Below are 13,159 nucleotides of genomic sequence, written 5' to 3'. Positions count from 1 at the left end.
TTGAAAGGAAAGCTATTGGAAGTTGTTAACTTTTTAAAGTGTTCGAAACAGGCTCTTCTAGTTCACAGTGAATTCTGTAGTTAATTGGTCTCGATAGGTCTGACACAGCAGAGCACTTCTTTTGAATGATGGAATCTTCTTTTAATGAATACAGTATTTATTATTGTACTTTAACTATGTTCTGTGGGGCTATAGTAGTACACTATACAATACATGTTAAACTTCCACTGTTAGCTTTAGTCTTAAGATAGGAACAAGATGAAGTTGATAGAAAACACCACAACTTCCTCGAGCTTGTGTTTTGTAGTTTTCTCCATTTCTTTTGAAAAAAGAAAATCATCATCATCCGAATTAGTGGAACTTGTGTTTCTAGTGCTTTATCTTTTTGTCCAGATTCCCCACCAAACATCATTGTTCCCTTCTGCCCTCCCAAGATGTCCTGTGACATCCCTGCTTCAAACTGCACAGCAGCTGCTCTGTAGCTGTATGCATCTGTATTGCTGGCTGACTACTGTCGAGAAGGAAAATACACACTTAATAGACTTCCACCTTGGTGGGGTCACCAATTTCTCTCATTTTAGTTTGACGGATGCTCTTACTACTACAACTTTAATGAAAATCATCCTTGAAACTTCTGTGAAATTTTGTTGAAATCAGCCATTTGCGTTACAAATTCTTGGGAGCAGGGTGCCATTGGTGTAAATAAAAACCTGAAGATGCTGCGAAAGTGGAAGAATGATAGTTTTGTGACATATGCTATTTATCTTGGAAATAGTGTAGCTTTTCAGATAGGTTCATGATGAAGTTCACAACACAGTTCTGTCAATAAATTTCATGACAGCTTTGCTGTAAATGTATAATACTCACTCACTGAGGAAACCTATGTTAAGCAACTAAAAATTCTGGGAGTGTGGGAGAAAAAATGGGGAGTGTGGACATCTGTTAAAAAAAAAAATATGCTTACATGATCCTGGTAGTTGTTTCAAACTTGTCATTTGATTGGCAACCGCATCCTCGCTACCTCCGTGTTCAGAAGTGGATTTAAACTCCTTCTCTTTGTGTGCTACCAGCTACCCTAAAGGCAGGCAAGGCCAGTTCTATGTTGTGTTCCTTTTCGTCTATCGCCTTCATGCTGCCTGGCCTCTGCTTCGAAAGCCTGTCTCTTCCCTTGCAGCTCTTCCGTGGAGCATCTGCCTCCTGTACTTTCACACCTTTTTCCTAACGATACATTGACCTTCAACTCCTCTGGGCCTGGCTTTTGCTGCCCCCTCTCCTTCAGCATCTGCGCGGGCTAAGGTCTGCGAAGCGGCCTGTGAACCGAGCAGAGGGGAGCTGGGTCTTCATCGGTTATTACAGTAGTACTTCTTGTGTTTGTGTCACCAGTATCTTTTCAGGTCCAGAACCCCGCGTGCTAGAGGCGGAATGGACTGTCTCTTGACAGAGTCCTGCTTTGTACTATGCTTAACTCTTAGTTATGGAGCTTCCTCTGCTCCATGACATCGTGCTGTGTTCACAGGCTGCACGCATCCTGCGCCTTACTGTGCTCCTGGGTCCCTCCAGGATGGAGCTGGGTCCAGGCCCTGGTCTGGTGTTCCACTTCTTCCCTTCTGTGATGTGCTGCTGCCTCTGCCATCCTATAACCAGACCCAGCAGAGGGACACTGGCAGGAAGGCAGGGTGTGATTACGTGTACCCAAACCCAGATTTATTCCATTGGTTCAGCTACCAGAACCAGAGGAAATCTTTCTCTCCCCCGGGGCGGGAGGGGGGGGGAATATTGAGACCATCACTGCTGGAGCAGTTGCCCGTCAGGTTAGCTCATTGGTAACGGGTGGCCAGGCTGGGTAAACCATACAGTGACTGCCCATAATCTGTTAGAGAGCTAGTTCTTTCCACCCATCATGAGGTTAAGTTTTCAGATCTTGAGACACAGTAGTATTTAAAAGCAATACACACAATTAACAGCGTTGGGAACATATGAATATGGTCTGGTATATGTGATATGGTGACTGCTGGTGTGGCTGTCCTGGTAAACCTCCCTAGCTCATGGGCGTCCTCTCGAGTTTTTATCAATTGCAGACCAAAATGACTGAAATTAGTAAAATTATTTCTCCCCTGTTCCACCCCAGCCTAGATGGGTATATGGTAATGTTTGGGTTTGGAGTATTTTTGCTGGCTTTACTTTTCTTTTTTCTTTTCTTTTGTTGTTTTGGTTTTTTTTTTTTTTTTTTTTTTTGTAAAAAATCATTCATGTAAATGACTCTCCTATACCAACATAAGTTTCTAACAGAGAGCTCATTTTGTTTTTTCAGTGCAGACCGGATAAAGTGAAAGTTCTTATTCTATATATGTGTATGTATGTGTACATATGTATTTAAAAAAGGAAAACCTTTGAAATTACAACTGCTAATGCTTAAGTGTAAATATACTTTCATAAATCATATTTTAGTCCTATTTAACACCTTAGGTGTTAAGGAATATTTTTTACTTCTTTGTAAAGTGTATGTGAAAAGTGGTCTTTTTTAGAACATTTCATGTTTTAAGAAAGTCTCTGCTGCTCTGAGCGTGGGTCTGTTATTTCCAATCTTTGCAAAGGAATGAACACTAATGTTTTTAGCGTGCAAACCGCTTGTTTTAATTACTTTTCAACTGAATGGGACTAAAGATTATATTTTCTTCACTTGAACTTGCTTATTTGAAGCTAAGACCTTGACTGGAAAACATAAGGTTTTCCTGTTGCAATGTATGATTAAAAATTGTGACAATGCGTCAAGTACGTTATTTGTTCCACTTGACATCTACATGTTGAATAGTGGATATTCAGGAAAGAAAATAGCCTGCCTCTTGGTGATGTTGGCAAAAGTGATTTTTTTTTTTTTTTTTTTTTTTTGGCAGGGGCAGGAGTGTGAAGGTAGTCTATTTAATAAAGGCTACAGATACAAGATGGAACTTACTGTAACTTTTAAAGCTTAAAGTATGTAACTTGGAATACTTACATCCTTAGCAAACACTTGGAAATTTCATGACCTGCAAATGCTTTTGAATAGTTTTTGAATTGCTATCTCAACAATTTAAACATATAGGAGAGAAAGAAGAGTGCATTTTTTATTTTAAGATTAATCTTCTTCAATTTTGCCAAATAAAGGAGAGGAATTTACTGGAAAATGTTTTCATCCACTTTTATTTCATTTGGCTATCATATGAGTTACACTAGATACCTACATCTCATGAATGTTTGCTTTGCCTATTTCAGTGATCGCTGTGGAGAAGACCCAAACCAGAAAGTAATCCATGGGGTTATTAACTCCTTTGTTCATGTTGAACAGTATAAGAAAAAATTCCCCCTAAAGGTAGATACACATTTCTGATTTATGTTTTTAACTGTGAATGCTAATCTAGTGTATGCATTATTTGTCCTTTAAAAAAAAATTCTCCCTTTCAGTTTTATCAGGAAATTTTTGAGTGTCCTTTTCTGAATGAAACAGGGGAGTATTATAAACAAGAAGCTTCAAATTTATTGCAAGAGTCAAATTGCTCACAATACATGGAGAAGGTAAGAGATTCTTCTGTACGCATGCAATAACTAAAATCTAATATTATCAATTTACTGAGGATACATGTTTTTCTTTACAGTTCCCATAGTTGTCCTTTGTTGTATGCTTTCCTGCAGTTTAAACTATGTATTTTGATGGCATGGTTAATCTGAATATAAACTACAAACCTTGCCTATGGATGGACTGTCAGCTTCAAAATAATAAATAATAAATTAATCACATGTAAAGTAAAAAAAAAAAAGATAAAAACCAAAACATGTATCAGGTTGATCACTATTGCTTCCTCACTTCCTTATTTTCCTTCTGTTTGTAGTAGCATAGTAGCATAAGATGAGAGTTTTAGCAGTGTAATCGTTAGAGAAGACTATATGTCAGAGTTGTTACAGAGCATTATTAAAAATTACATACTCTGAGGTGGATTTTATTTTGTTTTGCTTTGTGGAGTATGAAGTCAGGTTGTGGTTAAATTACTTGTAATTCTTATACCTTGCTTGAGAAAGCAAAGATTAATACAAGACTAGGAGTCAGTCCTCGGTGCCGTGCTGTCCACACTAACAAGACAGAAGAGCTAAAGAGAAGGTTGTGAGATTGCTTTTAACTGTAAGGAGCATAAGCTAATGGTTGCACACTGAGGTGAAATTCAGAGACAGGCTAAGATTTCAATTAAACCAAAAGAAATGCAGATTCATTTTGGCTATCATTAGGAGTCTGCAGCTGCACTGCTCTCCCTAGGCTCCCGTCATATTCACTGGATATGAATACTTTTATGTCAGTCTTCATATGGCTTAGAATCATAGAATGGTTTGGGTTAGAAGGGACGTTTAAAGGTCATCTAGTCCAACCCCCCCCCTGCAATAAGCAGGGACATCTTCAACTAGATCAGATTGCTCAGAGCCCCGTGCAACCTGACCTTGAATGTTTCCAGGGATGGGGCATCTACCACCTCTCTGGGCAACCTATTCCAGTGTTTCACCACCCTCACTGTAAAAAATTTTTTCCTTATGTCTACTCTAAATCTACCCTCTTTTAGTTTAAAACCATTACCCCTTGTCCTATTGCAACAGTCCCTGCTAAAAAGTTTGTCCCCGTCTTTCTTGTAAGCTCCCTTTAAGTACTGAAAGGCTGCAATAAGGTCTCCCCAGAGCCTTCTCTTCTCCAGGCTGAACAACCCCAACTCTCTCAGCCTTTCCTCACAGGAGAGGTGTTCCATCCCTCTGATCATTTCTGTGGCCCTCCTCTGGACCTGCTCCCACAGGTCCATGTCCTTCCTGTGCTGAGGACCCCAGAGCTGGACGCAGTACCCCAGGTGGGGTCTCACCAGAGTTGAGCAGAGGGGCAGAATCACCTCCGTCGCCCTGCTGGCCACGCTGCTTTTGATGCAGCCCAGGATACAGTTGGCTTTCTGGGCTGCAAGCACACATTGCCAGCTCATGTCCATGACTTATGATAATGCCTGTTTCCTTTATTGAAGTTATAAAGAGAGTTTTTATTAGTAGCTCAGATGTATACATTTTGAGCAGAGGTTTACATACAAGCAGATGGGTTTGGAACAGAAAAGTAGTTCTTAAAGTCATATAATTAGGTATTGTGGTAAAACTTTCTCAGAAGGAATAAGAAGTGTGGTAGGAGAAATTGGTGAAGACTGGTCACAAAGTTGAAGGGAAGAAGAAATTTTGAGAAGAGAACTATTGAGTGCTATTAGACGTCTAGTAGTGACTGAGCCTAGTCAGTACTCAGAGTAGAAGATTCTATTAATTCAGAAATAGCCTGATTTAAAAGAGCAAATTTAATTTTTCAGTATCCCAGACAAGTTCTTTTTTAACTTTGTTACTTGTGTCTTTCATTCTATGTACATACACTTCTATATTCATGTTTCTATATTGGTTGTTAGTATTTCATCAGCTCTCAGTTTAAAAACTTGTCTGTAGGTTTTAGGTAGATTAAAAGATGAAGAAATGCGGTGTCGGAAGTACTTGCATCCCAGCTCATATGGCAAAGTGATTCATGAATGCCAACAGAGAATGGTAGCTGATCACTTGCAGTTTCTACATGCAGAATGTCACAATATTATCAGACAAGAGAAAAGAAGTGGTAAGTCTCAGTGGTCGCAAAAAGCATGAAGTGGTTTTTGTTTTATTCATTTAGCATTGCAATTTACTTTATTCAATGACCTTCTATGTGCTTAAGCATTTTCAACTAATATATGTTACTTATCTAGAAATCCCAATTAAACCCTGAATGACATTTTTCTTCTACCATGTAACTCATTATCATTCTTCCAAATATATAATCAAAACCTTCTTTTTACTGTTAACAACCCTTCTTTCAGCCAGTACTCTTTCTCTTTCCTTGTCTTAGTCGGCTTAAAAACACACTGAAGTCCTGTGTCCTGTAGAATTGATCATATTTTATACTTGTGTTTTCATTTGTAAACCAATGGCTCTGTCTTTACAGATTTCTTCATCATCATTTGACAGGTCAGGATTATAAAATATTTTGGCTTCTTTTCATAGCCACTTTTTATTGTCCTGAATCTTTTGTGACCTCTCTTCCCAAATCCTTTTTACAGAAGCAGATACTCTTATAGTTATATTCCCTACCCGACTAAAAAAATGCTTCCTGATGACTACAAGTCTCTTACCCTTGAAAGAATGCTTATTCTTGCGTGGAAGATGGTATCTATTATGTGAAACAAATTATTTTCACAGTCAAACTCAAATTGTATCTAATAATAGTGTTCAGTTTCCAGAGAGTTTTGGTAAATTGATCAGAGATTGGATCCTTTTTTCCCAAAAAAGAAAAAAAAAAAAAGGCAGTTGCTTATTTACAGCTTTTCTAACCTGAGAAAAATGTCAAGCCACCAGTGGAGGAAAACAAAAAGCCAAGAAGATATCTAAACTAATTTTAGTTAGCTGCTGCTAAGGGAGATTTAGGGAGGCCAAAGATTAAAAAAAAGCCTGACACAATACTTTTCCATACTAGCCCACCTCTCCTCTTGGAGTCTCTCCTAAATAAGCAGTATTGGAAGAGTGAGGTCGTCACAGTGGCAGTGCTCAGTGAACGCTGATATAAGCCCTACTCTTTCCTTTTTTTTCTTTTGTCAGTGATCCAGTGTACATTTTTTTTTGCAAAACAGTTGGTCTTGTTTCAGTCTTTGAAAAGCTCTGTGTGAAATTATGATACTATATTAAGTGTTGATTTTTAGTGTTTCTAAGTATATTCTATAAAAATGTATCTCTGTTACAGACATGGCAAATATGTATACTCTACTTCGTGCTGTGTCAAGTGGTTTACCTCATATGATTCAGGAACTACAAAACCATATCCATGATGAGGGCCTTAGAGCAACCAGCAATCTTTCTCAGGAAAATGTGAGTTTTCTTAGGCAGCTGAAATTACCTATTTGATTAACATTCCTGATGAAATGTTTTACCCTTTTCTTTTTAGTCTATTCTGTTTTTTTAATTTTGTCTATATGAAATTGGTTTGGAACATTATGAATAAATTGTAACTTCTAATCAGCACGCTTAGCTGTGCAACACATACCTATCCTGAGAGTTGATTGTTGTGATCTAACCAGAAACAGCTACAGCTAGATATTTCTCATTGTTGTTTGTTTAATGCTGTCATGACAAGTAGGTCCTTTTGTTCCATGTATGTATTTTTTTCCCGAATTTCTCTAAGTCAGTGGCATTTGCTGTTCTGGTATGTTAGGAACCAATGATTCCATTTAGTTTAATTATATGTTATTTGTAAAGACTTGACATCCTGTCCTGATTTCAGTGTGGTATTTTTCACTAATAGCTTTGTAGTCCCATATTTTCATGTAATTTCTGAAAATATTGTAGCATGATTATTTTACTAAAGTGTGTTAAACTTTTTTCGGTTCATATGTATTTAAATTACTCAATTCCATTTTTGTTCCTCTAGCATTGCTGTTCAGAAACAACCAACCAAGCTTTCATTTGGCATTATATTTGTACATGTACACATCTTGCTGTCTAGATCTGTGCTCACTTCAGGATGGTGACTTCAGCCATCCAGTGTTTCTGTCTATAATAATACATAGATATGAACTGTTGTAAATTCACTCTTTTATTGACTGCACAGGACTGCTTACTCTTCCGTAACTCCTGTGTGCCTACTGAAAATGGGCTGAAGTCTTCAGTAGTATAGTTTGCTTTCAAATTATTTGTATGTTTACTGTGCTTATTCTTTCAAACTAGAAGTGTCTACACAGGGACATGAATGCAGAGCCATGAGGGCGATGAAAATTTACAGCCTTATGTAGAGAAACTCAAAATGTGAAATACTTGCTCCACTGTGTGGATTAAGTAATTTGTCATCAAAACGTTTTTAATGTGTGACCTGAGAATGCGCTTGGGGAGTCACGTGGTGCAGCCAGTGCATTGCACGTGCTTGCATTGCTGCCTGCCAGCTTGGCTGTTTAGGGGCTCCTCTAATTCATGTTAGTCATTTCGATACAAAATGTTATGCTGAAATGTGGTGCACTACATTTGATTGGTAACTGTCCTACATAGGAAAATTCAAGGGGTTCATCTGGATTTTCTGTCTCTGAAGTTAGTGTGTAGGAGAAGCAGCAGTTTACTTATTTGAGTAGCTTTTTGGCTTGGTTGCTGTATTTACATGTTAGCATTAATGATTTTTGAAAGGGCTAAGAAAGGATTTTAGGGTATGATGGAAAAGATTAGAAAGCATGAGAGCAGTATAGATTAAAATCTATGTTTGTTAGCAGGACTGTAAATGTAGCCGTAGACTTTTTATTTACAAAACATGCTTAAGCACAGTGGTGTAAGAGTACAACAATGCAGAATCAATCCTCTCAAAGACTTAATGACTATGATTTTAACTTCTATCAAAAAGAATAATTAGGAAAAAATGTACAACTAATGTAGATATATTTGTGTGTAGCCATAATACTACTTTTCTCAATAACTTGCTTTCTGTTTTATCTACCTTTTTTAGATGCCAACTCAGTTTGTCGAGTCAGTTTTGGAAGTACATAGTAAATTTGTTCAACTCATCAACACTGTTTTGAATGGTGATCAACACTTTATGAGTGCCCTTGACAAGGTAACTTTTACTTACAAAGTAAAAAACCATTGGAAAACAAAATGCAGGACCCTGTTTCAGGCTCACCAAAATTCTTCAGGGCATCAACACATGTTCAAAGATAGAGTTCTTATGCAGTTTTTCTAGTTTAGAAGTGCAATGGAACAAAAGACAACACAGTGTTAGGGGAAAAGATATCTACAAAGGAAACCACTTTAATATTTAAATGTTTTCTGAAAGAAAGACCTTTCTTTTCATCATAATTCAAAACACAAATGGAGCAGACCCATTTAATGTAAATTTAAATGCAGATAATAAATAGACAAATTGTGGGTTTGGGGAAGTTTGGCAACTCTTACATGCATTTGAACTTAAATTTGCTTGCTGCCATAATGTTTAAACTCTGAATGCTGATAATATTACTTACATAGAAGCTTTGTTTAGATTTTTCAAGTTGACTACAAAGAATATCTGGAAACTTACATTACTTCAGTCACTGTCGCAGTAGCTAACTTTTTGCAGGAGAGAACTGCACTTGAAGTTAAATAGGCCCGTTTGGGAAACAGGCTTGCTGCTCTTTTCTTTGAAATGTATAGCCATGATGGTACTTAAGATAACAGTTTGAATTGTTACAGATTTTAATAACAATTATTATTTTAACTTTATTATTATTGTTATCATTATCATTATTGTTATTATTAAATTCTGCAAAACATGCCTGGGCTCTTGAGGGATTGAGTGGCACCTCCTCAAAAAAGAAGTACATTTTATCTAATCCATTTGTTAATATCCTGCTCTTTCCCATATATCCTTGTATCTTTCTCCCAGAGAGTGCACTTACTACTTTCCTGTCTATAATTTCCTGTTATAGGATGCATGCATACATTTCATTGCTCATTTTTGTTTTTTACAGAAATTGCAGTTTGTACTTAAGGTCATAGTCTAAGCTTTGGTAATTTTCAGCCAAGGATAAGCTGGAAAGACATAGTGATGAAGATACCAGTAATGATATCAATAGTAGTTACCCATCTTTATTTGTGATACTGAGAAAACAATTATTTAGTATTTTAAAACAAATGCTTATTTCAATATCCTATACATCTGTCTCAATTGCAATTAATGTCACATACCAGAAGGTGGAGTAATATGAGATTGACAACTACGTCTGCTGGTGCATAGGCAATGTACTTTTTTCTTAAATACATAATGCTTCACTTCAGTGATCTTTATTAGAATAAATATTTAAAATCTTAACCTGCTGTCAATTTTTCATGGTGGATATCAAAACTGCTATTGTTGCCTCCAGTATTATTGCAAAAGAGTGCTCTAAGCTTCAAAGAGTTCCACATTTCTTGTCAAGTCATGCATTCCTTTCTCACAGGGATTCTAGGGACATATTACCAAATATTGGAACGTGGAGGCATTGTACAAAAGAATTGCTTGTTGGTTCTTCTTTATAATAATAACAAAAATAATGTTTTCTTTTTATAGAAGGCACCATAATTCCTAGGAACTATGGTCATGCAATATTTTTGGTTCAGTATTAGTTTAGAATGTTAATTTAAATGTGATACATAGTTTAGAAACTAATGGTGATTCTGATATCTTTGTTTACAATTTCCAGTCCTAAACAGCCATTATCTCCGTCCTTTTCCACATATTCAGGTTTTCTTCAGCTACCGTATTTTTCATACTGCACTGCTTCGAATTTCCACTTTCAACAATATTGTTTTCTCTGTTTAGCCTATCAAAAAATCCAACAGCCAAAAGATCTTTCCTTTCTTACTGTTGTGAGCACCCCGTGTATGTTTTTCAGCTCAAGATACATGCTGTTGATGTAAGCTGCTGTTGATGTGCTGCTGCTCAAATCTGCTTTATCTGCAATTATTCCTCAGTTTCGTTCTATCCATACTTTCGGACCATACATATTGCTGTATACCAAAATCTTCATACTTTTACATTTAAGTTTCTAATCAGAACTTAATTTGTTTTCCTGCTTCCTGCAAGTAACTTCTGTTCCTCTAGTCTTGGAAAGACTTTTACTTAAATCTAAACTTAAAAATGTTCAACACGCAAATTCTCACAGAGCAGCAATTCAAACCCTTTTATTCATTGTTTCTTTTCTGGTCCCCTTTTGTGTAGTTCAGTTTTATAGGGTCTCAGATGGTCTTTGCCCTGAACATTTTTTTTATTTCTTCAAATTCAATGAAAGAAAAAGTTTTAAGTCATTTACATTTTTTCTCTTTGCTCTATGTTCCTATGTAGGCTTTGACATCAGTAGTTAACTATAGGGAGCCCAAGTCGATCTGCAAAGCACCTGAGTTGGTAAGTGATATATATTATTGTAGAAAGTAATAATACTTTTTTATAACTGTCAAATGAATTGGCATAGGGTCCATCACATGAATATCCATTTCTCACACTAAGTCAGCCTCAGGTGTCTATTTCGGGAGTAATAAATAACTTAACCTGCACGCACATTTTGTGGGCGTGCAAAATTGGTGCAGTTGTGATTTTTGATAGAGAATTTGTATTTTCTGTGGACGTAGTATGTATCGTTTGCCTATGAATATGGCCCTTGTAATAGAATGTGAGACTATAGACTGTGACTTATTTCATGCTTTAACTTTTGTATAGAAGTTTGGAATACCTTGGCATACATTTGTTCTCCAGCTTGACAAGTAGGTTTGGGTTTGTTTTTTCTTTTTTTAACTTGAGCTGGCCAAGTACTGTGACAACTTGTTGAAGAAATCAGCAAAAGGAATGACAGAGAATGAAGTAGAAGACAAACTTACAAGTTTCATTACTGTTTTCAAATACATTGATGACAAGGATGTATTCCAAAAGGTAACTTTCGATATTCAATAAATGTTTAAATGTTGCATTTAAAGTAACTTAAAGAATGTGGTTATACGTTTAAAAATCCTCATATCTGATTTTTTTTATGCAGTTCTATGCCAGAATGTTGGCAAAAAGATTAATTCATGGTTTGTCTATGTCTATGGATTCTGAAGAAGCCATGATTAATAAACTAAAGGTAATGTAATATTCTTCTAATGCAGAATAAACAAACATAGGAGTATGTAATGTTGAGAGGGAGCAGCAGAGGGTGCCAGAGATAGCTTAGCCGTCAGTAGAACCTGTTTCCAATAGCTGAAAGGAAAAACTAATTTCTTGGTAGTCTGTGAAAGATATGTGGCCCAGTATCACTTAGGTATTTGAGATTTTTATGAGATATTGGGTAGTTTTATTAAGTGTGTTCAAATAATTCATATTTACATTATAAAAGTGCCAAGGACTTTCATAAACTAGCTCTATCTTTCAATTTTATACAATAACATTGTTCATAAAAATCAATGTATAGAAAGTGAAACTGAGATAAATCTGATAATTTTATTTTATAATGTTTGTTTTCTATTGTAACTAGTGTCCTCTGTAATATTATAACACTCCTGCTGACTAGATTTTCATATTTTAGTAGTGAATGTGCATAGTTTATATAATAACTACTGTTTTCACTGTGAAACCTGTTACAATATTTCTTCACAGCAAGCCTGTGGTTATGAATTTACCAGCAAGCTCCATCGAATGTATACAGACATGAGTGTTAGTGCTGACCTCAACAATAAATTCAACAACTTTATCAAAAACCAGGACACGATTATAGATTTGGGAATTAGTTTTCAGATATATGTTCTACAGGTACTAATGTATGTTTATTACTATTGAGTTATTTGTACTTAATTTTTATGTTTTGATAACAAGTGAACAATTTTTCTAACTAAGAATACTTTTCATATGGAAACTGACACCTTGTTGTCATTGTGGAATAATTTATTTTCCTAGTTTTTGTTTTTAAAATTAACCCACTGATGCACTAAACAATAGTGATGTAAAATGCCTTGTGTTCTTGTCTTGAATTAATACCTCAGTGGGGCATATACAATTAGTAGTAAAAAATGAGCAGTAAAACTTCTGGTCTAAATTGAATGTCTTATGGCATAATATATCCTATAGATCTGTTTAATAGTGTTATTTTTTCTTAATGTATATATTGCATGAAAATGTTAATGCTTTTATTTTTCCTGATACCTCTAGGCTGGTGCATGGCCTCTAACTCAGGCTCCTTCTTCTACATTTGCAATTCCTCAGGAACTGGAAAAAAGTGTACAGATGGTAGGTTAGTAGGAGGCTTCTTGTAAACATGTGGAAAATGTAAAATAACTGCAAATAAAAGATGATCACTCTAACAGAGAAAAACCTGAGCTGCTTCATTTTAATTGTAAATCATGGCTATCCTTTTTCCAGTCTATATGAAATTTGGAAAGGACGCGTAAATGACATACTGAATTTATGTATGTATTTGCATAGCTTTTCTTTATTTCTCTCTTCTACACTTTGTGATTGATGAGGGAGATACTAATAAATGCAATCAGATGAAATGGGTTGATCCTTAGCTTTAAAACCAATTCCTAATATTTAGAGAAAAGAAGATTTTGTTTTTAATATTAAATGTGAACAGATTTAATTGCA

The 13,159-nt window shown here is 36.0% G+C and overlaps 1 protein-coding gene across 11 annotated transcripts in view; it reads left to right on the top strand.

Annotated features, from left to right (window-relative positions):
• The window catches only part of CUL2 (cullin 2), a 73,160-nt gene that overhangs the window by 26,834 nt on the left and 33,167 nt on the right, over positions 1–13,159 (top strand). For all 11 annotated transcript variants that reach the window (XM_082314472.1, XM_082314479.1, XM_082314474.1 and 8 more), the window contains 10 exons: positions 3,253–3,349; positions 3,442–3,552; positions 5,482–5,644; positions 6,800–6,924; positions 8,540–8,647; positions 10,892–10,951; positions 11,345–11,473; positions 11,577–11,663; positions 12,176–12,328; positions 12,725–12,802. In XM_082314472.1, coding sequence (XP_082170598.1) covers positions 3,253–3,349; positions 3,442–3,552; positions 5,482–5,644; positions 6,800–6,924; positions 8,540–8,647; positions 10,892–10,951; positions 11,345–11,473; positions 11,577–11,663; positions 12,176–12,328; positions 12,725–12,802 — 1,111 coding nt within the window. The remainder of the gene's footprint in view (positions 1–3,252; positions 3,350–3,441; positions 3,553–5,481; positions 5,645–6,799; positions 6,925–8,539; positions 8,648–10,891; positions 10,952–11,344; positions 11,474–11,576; positions 11,664–12,175; positions 12,329–12,724; positions 12,803–13,159) is intronic.

This window comes from Platalea leucorodia (genome assembly GCF_965183815.1).
Source record: "Platalea leucorodia genome assembly, chromosome: 1".
Classification (NCBI taxonomy): Eukaryota; Metazoa; Chordata; class Aves; order Pelecaniformes; family Threskiornithidae; genus Platalea; species Platalea leucorodia.
This window is presented reverse-complemented; position numbering and strand designations above follow the sequence as displayed.